Source organism: Plutella xylostella, chromosome 16 (assembly GCF_932276165.1).
Source record: "Plutella xylostella chromosome 16, ilPluXylo3.1, whole genome shotgun sequence".
Taxonomy (NCBI): Eukaryota; Metazoa; Arthropoda; class Insecta; order Lepidoptera; family Plutellidae; genus Plutella; species Plutella xylostella.
Window position 1 is genome coordinate 5,920,158 of NC_063996.1, and position 19,361 is coordinate 5,939,518.

At 36.6% G+C, this 19,361-nt stretch overlaps 3 protein-coding genes across 4 annotated transcripts in view; 1 reads left to right on the top strand and 2 right to left on the bottom strand.

Annotated features, from left to right (window-relative positions):
* The window catches only part of LOC105384011 (rabankyrin-5), a 58,818-nt gene that overhangs the window by 22,312 nt on the left and 17,145 nt on the right, over nt 1-19,361 (bottom strand). The gene's annotated exons all lie outside the window — the stretch shown is intronic.
* On the top strand, nt 1,764-18,054 carry LOC105384010. 2 transcript variants are annotated; one of them, XM_048626153.1, is made up of 6 exons: nt 1,764-1,976; nt 4,543-4,615; nt 11,390-11,515; nt 16,131-16,304; nt 16,731-16,884; nt 17,365-18,054. In XM_048626153.1, exons 1-6 carry the CDS (start codon nt 1,767-1,769, stop codon nt 17,483-17,485), a joined length of 858 nt encoding a protein of 285 aa, XP_048482110.1. In that variant the 5' UTR covers nt 1,764-1,766; the 3' UTR covers nt 17,486-18,054. The 2 variants fall into 2 exon arrangements, with proteins under 2 accessions (XP_048482110.1, XP_011552453.3); XM_011554151.3 differs by lacking the exon at nt 4,543-4,615.
* LOC125489660 lies at nt 11,701-14,902 on the bottom strand. The gene is made up of 2 exons (XM_048626152.1): nt 13,329-14,902; nt 11,701-13,244 (listed from the first exon to the last, which is right to left on the bottom strand). Exons 1-2 carry the CDS (start codon nt 14,369-14,371, stop codon nt 12,440-12,442), a joined length of 1,848 nt encoding a protein of 615 aa, XP_048482109.1. The 5' UTR covers nt 14,372-14,902; the 3' UTR covers nt 11,701-12,439.

Sequence of the window (19,361 nt, forward strand, 5' to 3'; positions counted from 1 at the left end):
TAATAAAGCAGCATTAAACTGAAGTTAGATTTTATAAAACTGGAAGCTTGGCATGGTATTTTTAACTACGTTTATCATGGTAGTGGCGCAATATAATACAATACAATATAGTTATTCTTGTTTTTCCTTTGGACCACAAAAATACTTATCATCCACGATAATGACTGTGTGTCCAGTTGTCCACTGTTTACCAAGCAATTACGGCAACTTCCTATGTATGTATTAATTACTACGATAGATTCATTATCAACGTAAATTCAACTTTAATTATATAATTTAACAATCAAATTTCCTTACTTTACCAACATTACATTGTACCAATTCTATACATATATGTAAATACCTAAAAACTTGTTAGAACATTTACATTTTCGTAGGAAATGAGCACGTTCTCTATCTCTTTTCTTGTACTATGTTCCGCCCAGACCACAAAGGAAGTTTAACAAAAACAAGATAAATGTGAAACAACGCTTTGTGATGTCGATGTCATATAGGAAGAGTGCATATGACCCGGGATGAACTTGAATATAAAGGGTCAACATGTCGACTAAATCGTTGTGTCCGCTCCACAAACGATTTGTATTCAGCTAGTCTAATAGATAAACTATTGCTGTGATTGTCACATCGGCTTGTCTATTTAGTTAACCCCGGTCAGAAAAATATCGGTATTATACATTTACTTCTGTGTTGTCTGTGGCCAAAACAGGTGAGGTCAAAACAGATGATACATAATTCATATTTTCATCAAAATCATTTCAGCCATATACAAGTTATGCTCTAATTTTGTATAATTTGTAATTTGTCATCACTTACAAATTTTAGGGTTACTTAAGTTAGGGTCTGGTGCTTTATGTTACTGAAAAACCAGACAGAATATAATGAATGCGAAAGTATCGGTCATTTGTTTTACTACGATAAAATTAAATGCGGCATACTACAGCTGGGTAAAACAAATGACGTTAATAATGTCCAATAAACAGAAGAGTTTATTGAATACATTCCAATCCATCTTAGATTCGGTTGAAGATATCACTCACATTCCGTTCTTAGTCATCTTTGCTCAATGATCAAATGTTCTTTATTATCGAGGCATATTAGCGAATAATCTATACTTATGTATCAGAAACGCAATAGTACAACTACAATATTAGAAGACAACTTAAACTACTAGCTGGAGGTGGTCCCACGGACAAATGGGTGGGAACACCTCACTTCTGAAATGATCCATCAGGTTTTTAAACAAGCAGTGGGTAGAGTTTGACCGTGATGACGAGAGGAATGTGACGTGAAATTGATCTATCGTCGTCGATCGTGCTTCGCGCACAGTTCACGGTTTAGAGTAGGTAGGTCATTAACCGATTCAGCTATAAACGTATGGAGCAGAATTAAATAAATGTACTTAGCGGCTTATCGATCTGATTCAGTCAGGCATAAAGGGCGCCAATTGCCCAAGTAAATTTTCATCAACAACGAATTCAGGGTTTCAAATTAAAACGCAACTGAAATGTAAACGTAACGTAAATGTCTTATAAAAATTCAAATTTTGCTTTTGAATAATTTGTCGAGGGGCAAAAGATCAGTTTGTTTTGATTTCAAGAATTTCCAAAATGTAATCAATACTGTGCAGAAGAAATGACCTCCTAATTATACGGTCATATATGTATATGCATTTCGTACGTGTGTACATACATGGACCTCTCTGCGAGCCCAACATCCTCACCGGTCCCCTAGTTCGTCCTTGCTTTACCTTGCCGCACACGAGACCAATGACTCAGTTTAGTCCACTGCCGCCCGTCGCACACGGCGCTTGTTCCAAACTCTATCGAGATCGAAGAAAAACGAACGTCACTTGTCTTGTCTGTGGTCAAAAGAGCGCGTGTTTTGCAGTGCTGGTGAAAAGTGCATGCTATTCTGTTGGTGATACGGTTGTGTTTTGTGACGCGGGATACGTATGGTTCATTGTTTTTTTTTATCGTGTAAGTATTGTTAAAAAAAAAACTTTTAAAACCAATCATTCATCGGTCAAAATGTATAAGATCTACGAATTCACATTTAATAAACAACACAATACTAGTAACATCGATTAACAATTAACAAGCTATTAAAATTAATATTAATCTTGAAAGATAACAGTTTAATAGTACTTAATTGACTAATAGATAACTTGAAATAGGTAGGTACGGTACGTAAGTACGAATTAGATAGGTATTTTTATTTCAGACGGGGTAGGCAGACCACCTGTTGTGTTTAGGGCCTATACAATATTGCCATGATCCAGGCAAAATCAACACCGAGACTGTGACATCTAGCCCAGCCGTGGGCGAACCTGGGACCTTCGGCACAACGGTTGAGTTACTAACCACTGCGCCATCCGAATGTTCCATTTGGTATATAAAATATAGATAGTCGTATACATACATAATACATCAATATCAAGTTCAGCTTCATAGTTCAATTTGTAGGCAAGCATAGTATAGCAAGAAACATAGTTGACAACAGTTCACCGACCCCTACTTCTTTTATTTGCTGAAGACCATATTTGAATCATTGTATAATATACACATACATACATCAGCATTACTAATCACTAGGTAGGTAGCGCAAGAAACGTTCATCTCATGTGTCATGAAATAAGATTGATCACTGAAATAACTAGGATTGATGACCTAGCCATGACTAAGTCATGACATCGATAGGAATAATCTGTAGCAAAAAGCATATACTTAAACAAAAAACAAAACACAATGCAGTAAAACAGGAACTCGACTCCGATACTTCTATGTACTTCTTCTCTCTCAAGCGCACAAACTATTCAGTAATCTGTGTATTTGACATTCCTCAACCCGACTCATGATGATGGTAAAGGGTAGAGTCACAGATTAAGTACCTACTGAATAGTTACTACGTAAATGGAGTGGAAACGAAGTGAGTGCCTACGATGAATGATGATTTATGGTAAATAACTTTGTCGAAGAACTGGTTTATAAGTACATATATTGATGATGATGATGTTATGATGATGTATTTACTGTAGGTACACCGTGCAAGTGTGTTTGCACGTTTCCTTGTTAAACTTCGATGGTGGATGACACTTCCGCTTACAGTGTCAATGAAGCTGTTTTAATAGTCACGGAAACATTGCAAAGCAAAGCGCTATAAACAGCAGCGAACGCCTATTGCGTAAAATATGAAATGAAAAGCCAGGAAAGCACATGTTTACTGCAGATTATCATAAGACTGGTGAACTGGGATTGGGAACTTCTTGAAATTAAAACATAGGAAATGAAATGATAATTGATATTTTGATAACAAGACGAATAAGTGTACTGTTTTTTTTTACAGCAAGTAAGTATAGTAAGATAAAGTAGAAGGCGGTAGGCTTCCAAATATAAAAATCGATTGTTAATTATGGTGATACTTTTTGTTTTAAGCGTTTAACCAGTTCTGTGTATTATAATGAAATTCCTTGACGCCGGTCATCAGGTATCGGATGAACATCAAGTGAAAGTTTAAAACAAAAAGACTCAGGTCCTTAAAATATATTACAACTTTCAGCCCCTACGGCCTTTATAATAAAATTAAATTGGTGAGCAGCTGGCACATTTATAACAGTGGTAATGAATACAAACAATCGTGCAATGCAAACATCCATGAGAACCACCAAAAAAAGTTTTTCAGTACAACTGTAATTTTTGGCACTACTAATAAACATTTAAAGAAAAAACTTAACCTTCCATATTTTACCTGTTGCAAAGTTAAAGGGGGTGGGAATTACAGTGGATTAATGAGCAGACGGGATAAAAAACATAAGCTGCTATAATATTTACCTAACAGTTTCATTAAATACTCTACAAAGAACTGAGAGTAAGACGACCAACATTATTAATTGCAAAGTGAATGATGGCGTCATGGTGCTTCAATCAGTGCGTGAATCGAGTCGACCGAATAATCGATTATAATTATTGCCAATAACTTAAACTTATTCACTCCACTCCAATGATATTGAAGTAGAAATAACGTAATCTTCATTAAAATACGTCGATTGATGTTTAAATGTACATATTTTGTTAATAATAATATCCTCCTAGTCGAATTTCGACCACGGCGGCCAATCTCATTTGAGATCATCCCAATACAAATAACAATAAAAATGCATTTGACGTGAAGTTACAGATTCAAATGTGAACTTATAATACTTACCCCCCCTTTTCGCTAATTACTGTTGTACTTAATTATAAAATACTGCTTTGAATGTACATGCATTTGCTTTTAACATTTTCAAATCAGTCATCTTACTTTATTACGACGCGTACTTTATTATTTAATACATATTTATATATTATTATGTAAATGCGTAGATTACTTTGTAAAGAATCTAGGCTCAATCGGTCAAGGCTGCTATCCTCATCTGATTACCTCATAGTTCACTCACATTATAAAATTATAAGCTGCATATTAGGTCATGACCAAGTTATACAAATATCGCCTTATTTGAGATCACTGAGAGAACTGCTATAAGTCATACGTGTTTAAACTTTACAGTTCATTGGGTGTACGAAAGGAGCCAACGAGTTTATCGACGATAATACCCGTGTAGCGGCCGCTGGCAATAGTAGTACTTATATTATAATTCATTAAGATTTTTATTAACTAATTCATGTTAACAAGCCTTAAATCCAAAGTGGCATTACGAAAAAAGCTCACACATCGCCGCATAAGCATAAAATAAGAAACCTTCGAGTTACTAAATTAAAATAGGTACTTAATAAACCTAATACATATTATACTCAAACATCTCTACATATATGGATAACGTAACACACTAATCAGGTACACAAAGGAGTAAATATTGCACAATGCGCAATGAAGTAAGAAATGCCTATGAAATACCAACATAAAATTAACAACAAAGAGTAGGATTAAAAGATTAACCTTAAAACCTAATTTCCAACGTACGTCATACGAGGCATATTACTTAGTTGCAGTTATCGTTAAAACTTTGTATAAATAAAGTACAAACTGTAATTTTTTTTTTTTATATGCCTTCTAATAGCTTTTTTAAGAGGTATTTTTTAAGTTGGTAAATTCTTTCGACACAAAAACAATTTTAAATATTTTATTTAAATTATATTTTCTAAAATATTTTATTTATATACAATTACCGATAACTTGATTTGACTGTGGTGGTTTGGGAATGTTATGAGGCGAAAAGAGGCGCGTAGTAACGTGATAAAGAAAGCCATGCACATCCCAAGTAACCCGAGAGGAAGAGGACGACCACCATCAACATGGTGGTCCAATATCGAGAAGGAGATGAAAGCTGGAAACCTGACCACATCGACAACCCGGGATGGAATATCCTGGCGCCGAAGTACGAGGATGCTCGACCCCCAGCTGAACTGGGAAGATAAAGATACGTTTATTCGACACATAGACAACAACAAAAACAAAACGAAAAATATTAAGATTTAAGATTTAAAGAAATACATAAATATACAAAACAACAAGAACAAAAAATAGAAGGTGAGACAAAAACAAAAATATAGACAAAATACAAAACAATAACAACGGGTTGCTGTCCGGATTGTCAAAACAGCACCTAAGTTTTTCAATTAAATAAAAAAAAGTTAAAAAAAAAAAAAAAAAGAGTAAAATTGAGACTTCTGTTCTGTGTGAATTGAATCAAAACAAACAGTGAGTCAAGAATAACAATAAAAGCAAACTATTAAGGAAACAGATCGTTATATGAATCAGAAGCCAACAATATGACTAAATTCTATACTTAAACAACAATCAAAAGCACTAACCAATTCTGCGAATAAAATAACTTAGTCATTATATTGATTTGTGCGATAACGCGATTTGAATAAAATAAATAAAATCTAAACCTACAAACAGCACACTTGCAATATGCATACAATAACATTTTGATGTCTGTTTTGATAGAGGCTCTATAAAAACCATTGCGTACATTGTTTCTAAGTATTACTGATGCATACAAATCGATTCAGTAATGTATTTTAGATTTAGACAATATAGCCACCTTAGTTGGCCAATTTATTTATGACCAATATATCTAATAGAAATGTTATTATATAAATTTATGATCGCATACATTGCACTTACTTACATGTTGCTTATACAAAGAACTGTTTATCTTAAAATGGTATAACCAAAATATAATTGTAAAAATATATAATCATAAAGCCTGATAAGAGATGACCACCATATTGATTCAGCTTCTTTCTACATATTCATCGTTATCATCATCAGCTTGTAATCATCCACTGCCGGGATCCTTATCCATAGGCCTCCCAATATAATAATTTATTATAATAATTATGTATATAAGGATATATGTAACGAAACATAATATGCACCGTACGGCAACCTAGAAAGTTCTGTGGTCATTCAGATTCAATATCGGTCCGTTGACCTTGACCTCTGCGTTGGCACACGTAAATTATTCTAACCGATTACGCACACAGGTGTACACTCAGTAAACAGACATTTTAAACTAAAACGACGTAAATTATACAAATGAAATATCATCCAGATACAGAGTAGACTCTTATTATTATGTACCAAAGACCAGGGTAGATTTGGTCTCAGTAACAGACCATAATCGATATGGAAGGCGAAGATGAAACTAAGGAGCCCCATGCATGGGCGAAGTACATGCCTGTATTGCCTATGTCCATTATCCAGCGATAGAATAATTCAATTCAATTTATTTATTTCAGATTTGCAAGATCCATAGTTGTTAGTATGTAACATATATATAATATAGAATAGAATAAATCTTTATTCAAAGAAAACAACTTATGCTATTACATACATCCCACAAAACCAAATGTTAATATGGTTTGACTGTGGGGTGGATGGAAGTGTGTTTGATGAAGAATTTAGGATGCTTTTAATAATTAATTAAAATGTGGGATCTATATCGAAAACCTAGTTCACATGCAGTTTCCACACTGTAGCCGATGAAGATATTTCTATTCTTCGCGACACTTGAAACCAGTTCGTCATTACGTCACCGTATTTTATTACGCTTCACAGAAGCAGTCGCGGTCGATGCAAAGGCTTTGTTGTTTGCAACATTAACTGCGTGTGCGCACTTAAACATTTTCAGTTGATGTACTGAAATTATTACGGAAATAATAAAATTCAAATCATTATCATCATCATTAGCCTATAGCAGTCCACTGCTGGACGTAGGCCTCTCTCAAAGCACGGCACTGGATGCGATCTTTAGCTCTCCTTTAAAATTCAAATACTATGTATTTCCGATATTACTGCACCTATTTGTGGCCTTCAGTTATATTATGAATGAGATGCTTTACAATTCATGCCCAAGGTTCAAAGAATCATGTTATTTATTTAAAAAAAAATATAGGTACCTATTGCCAATTATATTTGAGAGAGATAAAACATGCTTGATATGCCTAGTGCCTCATAGAACAATGCGGACTCGGGTGTACAACCGAAGTCACTGTTGCTGGAAAGAACAGAATTTTCTTTTAAATATGTTTATAGAATCACACTGCTCATACACAACACTTCTAACCAGCCAGAACCGTGGCACGCAAAGAGGATGTTACCCATCCCACTTCATTTATTTAGTTTCTGTTAACAAAAGACGGTTTACCATAAATTAATGTCGAGTGGCGTAGCGCCCACGTCCCCGCAGGCTGTATGTCGCAAGAATCTCAACTCCCGCGCAGAAAAGATTCTGTATTATTGTTTCATTGTTGGCAAATATTTACGCAAATCGAATTACTTGCCCGAGCAACTTGGTCAAGTTTATCGTGCAACTACTTCCGTGCTGCAAAACCAAGTTTCTTTTTATGAGACGTTTTCCAACAGCTAAAAATCTGTTTATACGATAAACTGCAATTACTAGGACCATCTATGATTAAGTTTTTTTTAAATGAGCTGTCAGAAAATCTCCCATTGTACTTATTTCAATAACTGACCTGTAGGGCGATCACGAAAAACAGAGCTAACGTATAGAATCGAATGCGAGTGCGACTATTCGAAAGTGCTGTCAACCTGTCAACAACAAAATGGCGGTGTATAGATTTGCGAAAGTTTGACAGCTATCATTCCATAGGTCATTCTCAGAATAATATTATGTACTCTGCGGTCATTCTATTCGAACGGTAAAAATTGTTCGAAAGTGCTGTCAAGTTGACAATAGTCGCACTCGCATTCGATTCTATACGTTAGCTCTGTTTTTCGTGATCGCCCTACAGATAATCTGATTATTATAAATCTAATGAACTAATACCAGCGTGCAATTAATTACATGATGCAAATCTATGATTACATAGACCAGTGTCTATAGCACAGGTCTATTCCTATTATAGGCAATGGCTACTGGTGACCTTTTATGTCACCTATAAATTGAAATAGCCAACTTGTAACGTAACTAATATGTCTTACTAATTTAATTGTAACCCAAATATTGGCAAATAAATTATTATTAATTAATTTATTAATTAATACATAGTGTTGAGTTGAGGATACGGATTATTTTCTAAGCAGTAAATTATTATCTGAGTTATATGCCAAAACCTAACCATGCATTTTACTAACAGCAAAAGTTAGCACTATGACGATAATTACTTACACAATATTTATTCTACATCCACCTTGGTCGATGCAAGTTCGCATGGAATTCTAGCGAATCGAATGTCCCCTCGGTAATTGTATGGATGCCCTTCAGGGGGTGATAGACCTCACCTCCAGAATATTCATACCCATTCAACTTTGGGCGACATTGATCAGTGAAACAATGCGGCGCGACCGGCCGCGGCCGTGAATGCGATTAGGTCGTTGGACCAGTCAAGGAATTAAGGAACTCTAATGATGAGTTGTATTGAATCGAGGTAGGTACACATCGGAAAGAAAATGGGAGTTTCGAGAATGCCTTATCTAGTAACATAGCTAATGGAACATAGCTAAGAAAACGATTAAATAAAATAAAAATGTTTTCGAATCAGTCCACTTGTGTACGAGCTACGTGCCCAAATACAGACAAAAACATCCCGGCCCAACAAACTTATAAGAATCTTCTACCATATCCAAACAGATAACACGATAAATTTCAGGGTATTTGCAATACTTAATTAACGATTAATTGCACTTGCGTCCATTTTAAACTGTGATAAGCCTAAGTTTTCCGACGGAGTTTTCAAAGGAGCGCGAGGTTGCACCCATTACACCCAATTCAATAGCAAGAGTACGACCTTCAATTATTGCGACCTAGAACGAAATAACTCCAAGTAGGCACAGACATCAGACATTTAATTTAACACGGCACGGTAACTGTTAAGCTCCTAATTCAGGTTCAGAACTAGGTATGTACTTGTACCTACCTGCTCTGATGCAGTGAGCCCTAAGCTACATACATAAAAAATATAACTGCGAAGTCTTCCACTTTTGGACATAGGCGTACCTGATATTGATATTTATCATAGTAGCAATAACATTAGATGGGACAGGGTCAGGGGCTCATTTTTTAAATATAATTTACTAGCTGTCCCCGCGCGCTTCGCTTCGCCTTAAAAAGTTTTCCCGTGGGAATTCCGGGATAAAAAGTAGCCATGTTCTTTCCCAGGGTCTAGACCATATGTATACCAAATTTCATTCAAATCCGTTCAGTAATTTTGGCGTGAAAGAGTAACAGACAGACAGACAGACACAGTTACTATCGCATTTATAACATTAGTAAGGATAAGTATTGTCTTGTAAAATGTCAGGTAACTGTTGACTGGTATTGTGTAATAAAATTCGAAATAAAAAAACTGGTTTTAGGATTTTGAATAATTTTGCTATTGCACACACAAAAAAAAACGCGGACTCGGGTGTAGCCTGCACGGATTAAGAGCAAGAGATATACACATTGAACAGCATGACTAGGAATGTGTTGAAACAACAATATTGGTTACTCAGAGCAATATTGATTATACAGCATGATGCAAAAATGGTATACTAAGCTAAAAGGGTGATTAAGGGGGTTAACCACTATTGATCTCCTACTTTTGAAAACTCTCGATATTTTGCTTTCTTTTATTATCAGTTTGACTCCCAGAGTCCTTTGAGTCATTCTCACTAGTATACGCTGAAAAGGAGTGACTCAGGGAGTCCCTCTTTTGCAACACCCTGCACAAAGCTATGAACTAAGCTTTGGCAGTACCGCCTTAGCAATTTACTGCCTATGTCAGCACCGCGCCCCTATTCTGTAAACTGGTTGCGGTTCTAGGTCGGTCCGGCGAAAGGCCGACCTTGAACAGAGAACTGTGCCGCTACGTCACCGTCACTTGCGCTTGTTGTTACGGCACTCTGGCGTAACACTCGAAATCGAAAAGTGCGTAATCCGATTTCGAAGTGTTTGTATATTAACGAAAGATAAAGCCACCAAGGATGTAGGATATATATGTAAGTATATCTTTAATCTGAAGCGTAGGATTAAAATAAAAAATCCTCGAGCATGTAAAGATATTATAGAGGACTTTATCTGAAATATGAATACAACACACAAAACAATAATAAAATTCCTAGCAGAATTTCCCATCTGTAAAAACCAAGTGTGATAATTGTATGGTTTGCTATATTTAAAAGCGAATAGCAAAATGATGTAATAAAAATCTACGATAACATGATAATAATAGCATACAACCTCTAAGTTATTTAAACGCTATTACTCTTGTGTTTGATTTATTATGCAAAATGCATCATTTGCTTAATTAAATTGCATTTTCTCATAAGCTTGTTATTATGTGGTTATATCTATAAAGAAATAAGGTGTAATGTCAGGAAAAATGAAAAAATACCAACAGAATAATATGCTATTATGTTGTATATTCGTTTTAAATGACAAAAGTGAGAATCATTACAATACTTACATAAAAATAAATAAATAAATAACAATAATTGCAAAAATACAACCTACATACTAGTTACACACTAATGATAAAAATGAAGCTGACTCAGATTGATATGAAAGTAAAAGTGGCACAGTTTCAGTCGATACCAGTGACACAGTTAGATAATAATTGAATCTCGCTACAGTTGAATGAACAGTATAACATGAATGTAAATATAATTACGAAAATCGGTGATTTTAAATTGTCTAAATATACTATGATTGTACATAAACGGCAGTTGGAAATTATTTCCCAAAGTCCACTATAAATAAGCATACTGGTAGAGATGATTAATCAGAGGGTATTTTTGCTGCTAACAAATGAGTGTTCCATACACGTAGCTTAACCATTGAAAACTTTTCAAATACTAATCTAGAGAAATATAATCCAGCAAACAATATGAACTTATCTTTATAGAGACTTTATTCTAAAATGTTGCATTTCTTTTTTTCCAGACCAGCCAAGGCAACCTTGGAACAACTGCTTCATCCAGGGCAAGCAATACACTCGGGCTGAATGTGAAAGCAACATGGAGCAAACAATTTGGGCTTTAGCATCAATATTGACCTTCATAAGTACAGGTTAGTACCAGACCGGCTGTACTTTACTGGCTTTAGGCAAACCTTGAAAGTTATGCAAACGAGAACGAAAATAGGTCTACTTTATTGGTCAACCAACAGGGTTAATGTTACAATAAATAATATTTCATGAATATGTTTTATGAACTCATATAAGTAGTGAATAAAATATGTAAGACTACGTTATTGGAAACTGCTAATTGATAGTTAACAAGTTAATTTAATGGAGCGAAAATGTTCCGGGTGTAAGTACAACCGCTTTCCAACGGGAAGGAAACATAAAAACTGGATCACGACACGACAACTACTCAAACTAAACTTCATAAATCATGCAGAAATTCCTTCAAGTCTGTCCTGCCTCCCAGTGATACCAAAAGAGTATGAAAGTATTGTATAACCAGAGTACAAATACCTACGTATGCTGCGGTAAAACACTTACGCTTTTATTGGAATAGTTGGTGTAACCGCGTGTGATGTTATTGTAATAACAAATAGATAATTAAAAATAGTAATTTCACCAGCTGTTAACATAACCATTTGCCATCACAATTTTATAAGAATCATCTCCCTACTCGATCACTGTAAGTGATTGACATAAGTATCCAACATTCTATGGCATGATCTGAATGTCCAGTATCCGGCAAAAACTAACATAGCTTGAACATGAACAATGCATCAGACAAGGTTCCACCGACCTTCGCTAGTGTAAACCATTCGTATTCACAACTAGATTCTAATTGGCAAACATACGAGTTAAAAAGGGAAAATATTAGTACTTTTTGGTGAATCATATTTAATAATTATTCTACAGTTCCCGCTTTAAAATTAAAACAAAGGTCTTCTAAACTTATGTTAATATATACCTAAATCTGCATTTATATCACTTAGTACACATACCTATTAATATTTTAGGTGATAATAATACGACTAATAAGAGTTAGTCTGCCTCACAACCCCATTGAAGAGATCATATAGTATGAGAGTAAACAGAGCCATAGGTGCTATTATTGCCACCAGCCTATAACCCGGCGTGGGGTCCCCAAAATCATAGCATAGCGATGAGAATCGGCGCCCGCGCATGTTACACGATGACCCAGGAGCCCCCTCCTCGTACACTCCCTCTGAGCAATTCCGGTACACCACCGATTTAAACCTGTACTTCGTCACCATCCGAGCTATATAACCTAATGTACCATTAGTAAACGTGTTATTAGTGGAATTGTCGCCTCTGTTACGAGCCCAGCCCGGCTGGTAAATGTTAAAGATGCTGTCGACTCCAAACAAGGGTGATTTTTCTTCCTTGATAACGATGTTATTGGTAACGTGGCTGATTGTTTGGTGTCGATTCAGCGTCTTGTTTCCGGTGTCGTAATGGTCGATGATACTGATGCCGATCTTGGCTGCGAAGTCGGTGCTTGTGACGTCATGAACATTGTCGAAGCGATCAATGATGTCATGGTGTGGGATGATGCCGCAGTAGTATTTCGCGGTGAGCCTGAAGGGCGCACTAGGAGAGAAGTAGCAAAGGACTCGCTCGTCACCATTTACGGACTTCCCAAACGCGCATCCCACGTTGGTGGTGCCGGCCCACAGCAGCTGCACCGTGTGGTAGGTGTTGCGGTGGATGTGGCCGCAACGGATGTGCTCGGCAGTCAGACTGGCGCCGGCACTCTCGAACCACACGTGGATGCATCCGATGATGGCTGACACGAAACATTCCCGAAGTGGCTTACTGTAAAACAGTGGTTAACACATTTTAACCTTAAGATATACTATAGATACGTAGCCATTGAAAGTAAGGGATTGATTCACTTACCAACCCTCCTCTTTATTGAGACAGCAAAATTTGGCATATTTAGTGCACTCCAGCTCTCCAACTAGTTCGTTGTTAAAGGCCGAGCACGTGGCAGGCCCCGGGAGACACTGTTTCAACCACGTTTTAGCCATTTTCTGCAGATCATAGTTGTAGATCAGTTGCTTCATATTCGCTGCAGTTGGCAAATGCTTGTATGTCTTCGACTGGCGGGTAGCCACACGGTTTCGCATAGCATTTATAGTGTTAACTATCGCCATTTGATCTAACACGTTAGGTGTTTTGACTTTATATTGGCTATCACAAAATACGGAATTGTTGTCAGCGAAAAAGCATAGAGTATGGTCTGCGTAACATGGAGCTTTTAAGCACCATTTGCATTTGTTATGAGGATTATCGTAATTTTTTAATGGCTGAGGACTGATTGAGGAGCTTTTTTTGGTCCGGTTCTCATATTTGACATTACGGAGTTCTTCAATATGGATAGAGAAAACTTCATGTTTACGTGGTTCCATATCGCCATAGAGAATGGGAAGATCCCAGCACGGGACTTGTTCTGGGACGACCCAGGAATCAATGTCCTTGCTGTAATCATCTTCATTATCATGCTGATGATCGTCGCTATCTGTATCGTTGGAAAGCTTAGATCCCATCGACGATACATCACTCTCATAGTCGTAGTCATCTATTCTGCTCCTATCTGTGCTTGTAGATCTGGCCCTAGGTGTCGTAACTTTATGTACTTTTGTCGGGATTGGCGCGGTTGTGATTAACTTTAATTTTATCGGTGTATATGATTCTGTTTTATATTTCTTAAATATGATATAATCCTCGTCTTCATATTCCGAGTCTTCACTGTTTAGTACATTAAACTCAGTGATATTTGTTTGATTACCTACATCAGTTTCTCTGAGAGAGCTTTTTGTTACGTTTGTATCTTCTGGTCCTTCGAAGTTCTCATACTCGTCGTAGTAATCATCTCGTAAACACAATATTGCTGGTGCAATAAATACTATCAAGTAAAAATTCAAACGTGAAACAAACATTATTGAAGTACCGAGCCTAGCCAACTAGATTACAAGAACTTTTCATACTTTGTAAAATGTAGTAAGAAAAGTAAATGATTGTTATCACTTATGCAATGACTCAATGAAAACAATATTATGGAAAAGATTTTGCTTACAAGTAAATAATGATAATGTTGATCCTAAGTAGATACCTATAAAGTAACACAATCTATACATATAGGTATGCTTATGCTTCACATATTATGTTATGTTTTTGCAAAAACCCAATCATAGATGATTCATTGTGAGCCCACTCAGTGTGTGATGCATTGACGGATGGACGGATGACTAATTAATCTAATTACAAACAGCTTGAAACAATATTGAAATATGTTATAGGTATAAACATAATTTATAAACTAATAATAATTAAATCGAAAATATAAGCACCAACAGTCGTTTTCAGATTAATTAATAGCAGTCACACTAACACTCTGGCACAGTGGCAAAGTAATGTAGAGTAAATAGAGTAGAATAGAGTAAATAATAAAAATTTGCAGATAACAACTGAAACATAAATAGCTGTGTTTTAACCCTCGACCAAAAAGGTCGACGTGCATATTTGTTAATGGTTTTTCTAGCGCCTGCTCAAAAAGGTGGCTACTACTAGGGTGGTGTGGTCAGTGACCAAATCCACCTGGATCCGGCTCGAAGGACCATGAAAAGGCTTGGTAGCCTTATGTTCGGATCGCTGGTAGTAGAAGCAGTGTTTATTGGTATATTACAGAGGATCATTGACATATAAGATAACTTAATACCGCGATGTAGTTTGCGGGATAGTGACATCTATGTATATGCGTAAATACTACTTGATAACTGAACAATGGTAGTAGCTGTGTTTTTTTGCCTTAACTATGTTACATAGTTCAGTTTTCTGAGAGCGGAGAAATATGAGCGCTTATTCGCTGTCGGTGTATTTAAGTCAGCTTAAGTTATTGTCGTACTATTTAGCAATACGAGTCTGCCACACATGGCGGGGAACTTCATGTAAAGTGTTCATAAACAGGTCATCGACATTAGCACTTCAACGTCGCTCGTGGTGATTCATCAAAGTTCAATCCCAAGTGAGTTCGATGTAAGTAGAGAGGAATAATGCACAAGTCAATTAGGAGATAATAATTGTAAATAGGGACTTGCGCAACTTTTAAAGGTTATTTTAATATCCCTAGACAAAAGTCAAAGGGTGTAAGTACAAGCTTTATTAAGTATAAATAGTCTAAGTAATAATTTATGACTGAGCGTGACTACTCATAAAATATTGAACCTACATTTTGTCTTGTCGTTTTGATTGCAAAAGGCTTCAATATCTGTTCAGCTTAATGGATTTGACTTGATTTAACTATGGTTTACTAACCATACCTTTTTACTAAAAATATTATAAACCACCCAGTACTAATGGGACACTTGAAGCTGAAGGTGGATGAATGACATTTATTTAGATTTAATGCTAACTAATATTATAAATGCGAAAGTAACTGTCTGCCTGTCTGTCTGTTACTCTTTCACGCCAAAACTACTGAACGGATTTGAATGAAATTTGGTATACATATGGTCTAGACCCTGAGAAAGAACATAGGCTACTTTTTATCCCGGAATTCCCACGGGAAAACTTTTTAAGGCGAAGCGAAACTCGCGGGAACAGCTAGTATTTTGTATTTAGACAAGTAACTCCAGTTTTGATTACTGCAGACATCTTAAAATCCAAATCAACTCATCCACAAACCACCTCTGATTCCAGGCGCGACGTCCCTGCAATGCTACCAGTGCTTCATCAACCCGCCGCCGGGCCACTACTACAACACCACGGAGCGGCTCTGCAACCACTTCGACCAATCAGACAAGTTCATCGTCGACTGCCCCTACTCCACCATGTGTATGAAGCAGGACATACATCTGGACATACAGAATGGAGGTGAGATATGTGCCAATTTATTATTCTTCCATATGTAAGCAAAATTTTCTATTGTAGTTGTGGGAAGCCCCCACGGTAAAGCGGAGAGACAGAAAGAGAGTGAGAGTGTACCTATTCAGTATCTACCCCTTGACCCAAAAATTTGAAGCAGCCAATGCAAATTTCAGTAGTGCTAATACTGCTATATTAGATCCATCCGTCAAAGACGTCATCAGCGCATAAACACACGCAAGCGTCTTCAAGAGCTGTTCGTTTGCAGGCTGGCTAATACTGAAAGGGAAATGCTTCTGATTACAGCGCGCTTATTTTTTTCCTTTTAATTCAAAAAAACTCGCAATGAAGTCCAAAAAAATGTAGAAAGTCCAGGTCCAGCGATATCTAACTTCTGAAATTCCCTTTCTAAACCACTAACTCGTCTATTTCCAGTGCGAATAAAGGGCGTGCTCCGCGACTGTGCGTCACAGAAGCACGAGTTCCAGGCGTACGTGAACGGGCGCTGGGAGCCGCGCGTCGAGGTGCTGGAGCCCTACGCGCAGGGGTGCCAGCAGGTGGACAAGGGGGAGAAGATATCTGACACCAGGTAACGACGCTTACATTAAACTGGAATAACGAAACTCAGATTTTGAGTCAGCAAGATTAATAGGGACAATATTGCTGTTTATTTTTGCCATGGCAAACTGCATAAGGGATGGCCTATTTACTACTACTAAAACCTTATTTAATACGATTCATATAATTGTGGAAAACCAGCAAGATGTTCAGTTGACTCTATATTATGGCTCTTGATTACACATTGAAATTGGAAGCGCGGAGCACCATAAATGAGAAAAGGTGTTCTGTAACGATCTATGTACATTCTACACATTTCAATTTGATGTATAGCTTCCACGCCATAGCAAAGACAGCCAGGTCTCACAAAATTTCAAACAAGCAAATTTCTACTATGAAAAACCTCCTCATCATCATCATCGTCATCATCTCCAAAACCACCCCACAAATTCAAAATCTCTAATACTTCAATCTCAAACTTTCCCTAAACCAATCCCTCTTCCTCTTCCAGATACTGCTACTGCCGCGACAACCTGTGCAACACGTCGACCAGCACCGAGGGCTCCTACACCGACATCATGGGCGTCATCATGGTGTTCAACCTCATGAAGTACATCAACAGCCTGCGGTAGTGCGGCCGGAGTAGCCGCCCCGCTGTGTAACGTGTGGACTGTGTGGGAGGACCATTGTGTGTGTCTATTGATTAGTTGGACGGAGTTGGTGTTAGGTACTCTTCCTTGGCGAAATATGAAGTTTTGGGGAGCTACTCGTATGTAGGAGGACCATTGTGTGCTGGAACTGTGTTGTGAATGGTGCCGCTACTTGAATCGTGGTGCTGAGGAGAATCTACTGGTTTTTTGGACGGAGTTATTGGGGTTACTTTTTGGCATAGAGTCGTGGTTAGCTCAGCAGCTTTTCGAAACTTCATAAATATGTCGAAATTGCCAAGAAAGAGTAGTTTATGCCTGGGGCATTGTAAAGTTGTGTGATAGCAGCATTATTAATACAAAAAGGTAATTCTTCAAAAGCGCCGATTTGGATGTAAATTCGCTCTCGATAAAAAATCAAATCAAGCCTACCATATAAAAAATGCATACGAATCAATGGCTCTGTAGGTATATCGGAGCTATTTTATAGCCCTTGAAAGACACACAGACATACCCTGAGAGGCATACCTCTATACATATAACTCCTCTCTTTTAGTCGACACATTGCCAGATCTTTTGACTGATCAGCACTTACCACTGTAGGTACGAGGACTGAAATAGCATTCGGATAAGAATGAAAATAATGTTTTTAAATTAATTTGTTAAATGTTCTCATTATAAGAAATATTGAAACTAAATTAAGATGGATTGTTAATTTGTTAAGAGGTTGAAATAAAATAGAACTCAGTTGGTTTGTATTGATGATAGAGTTCTTCTAAGTCAACAGTGCACTTAATATTATCTGTAAGTGGTTATTTATTTTTACGATATAAGTAAGTAAATAAATAGAAAATTGCTCTACACCTGCAACTAATGTTCATCAATCTCCTCAAAGTTACAATAATTAAGGAGGTAAGTTATTATGGATGTTACCAATTTCCTTCTCTAATGTGATTTCTTATTTTGTAAGACCAAAGTATAAACATGAAGTGAAGGTATTCTGTAGTAATACATGTCTTAGTACTTTTTTATTGTGAATGAAACAATGATAATATTTTTAATAAACGAGAAAAAAACGTATTTGTACATACATGTAACGAGTAACGACCACAATATTAAATGTTGTAAATAAACTAAGTGTTATGTTATATTTTTTTACTCTACCTTAACACCCTCACTCACTATAAATGTAGTACAATACAGAATACCTACTTGATTGGATGCTGCATTCATTTCGGCATTTGGCATGGAGTAAGAATGGAAAACTACACTAATATTTAGGAACATTTTTAACGCCCATTGTGTTTTTTTTTAAATATTAATAAAAAAACGAGTGATTGAAGTCTATTTATGTTAGTATCTGCGTGCTTATTAGTGTAGGGGTAGGGGTAGAGCGCTATCTAGGGCGGTATGTCACGACGACGTGTACCCTAGTTTAACTTAATTAAATACGAACTAGAGGTTTTGTTTTGGTCTGATCCTGGCCTCTAGTACGGGTTTTGCAATTTACGTAAACGAAAAAAGATTTGGTTTTCTTCTGTCACCTGCATACATTATGTGTCCAAAGGATTATGATAGTTTCCATTAGAGGCGCCACTTTGTATGCGAGAAAACGTTAACTTTTATAGTTTTCGTCAATCTATCAAACCTGTACTAGACCTACCTATCTTTTTATTTTTCTATTCTGAGTTTATGAATTACTATCTTTTCTCACGAGCTTTACACCTTATTTAAAGATATTTCCCGTAGGAATTTCGGGATAAAACCTAGTTTATAACAGTTATGGCTTATAGCACTCCAAAAATAACGCATGATAATGGTGAAATAATTTTGGAAATAACGTGTGTATTTGTATTTGTGG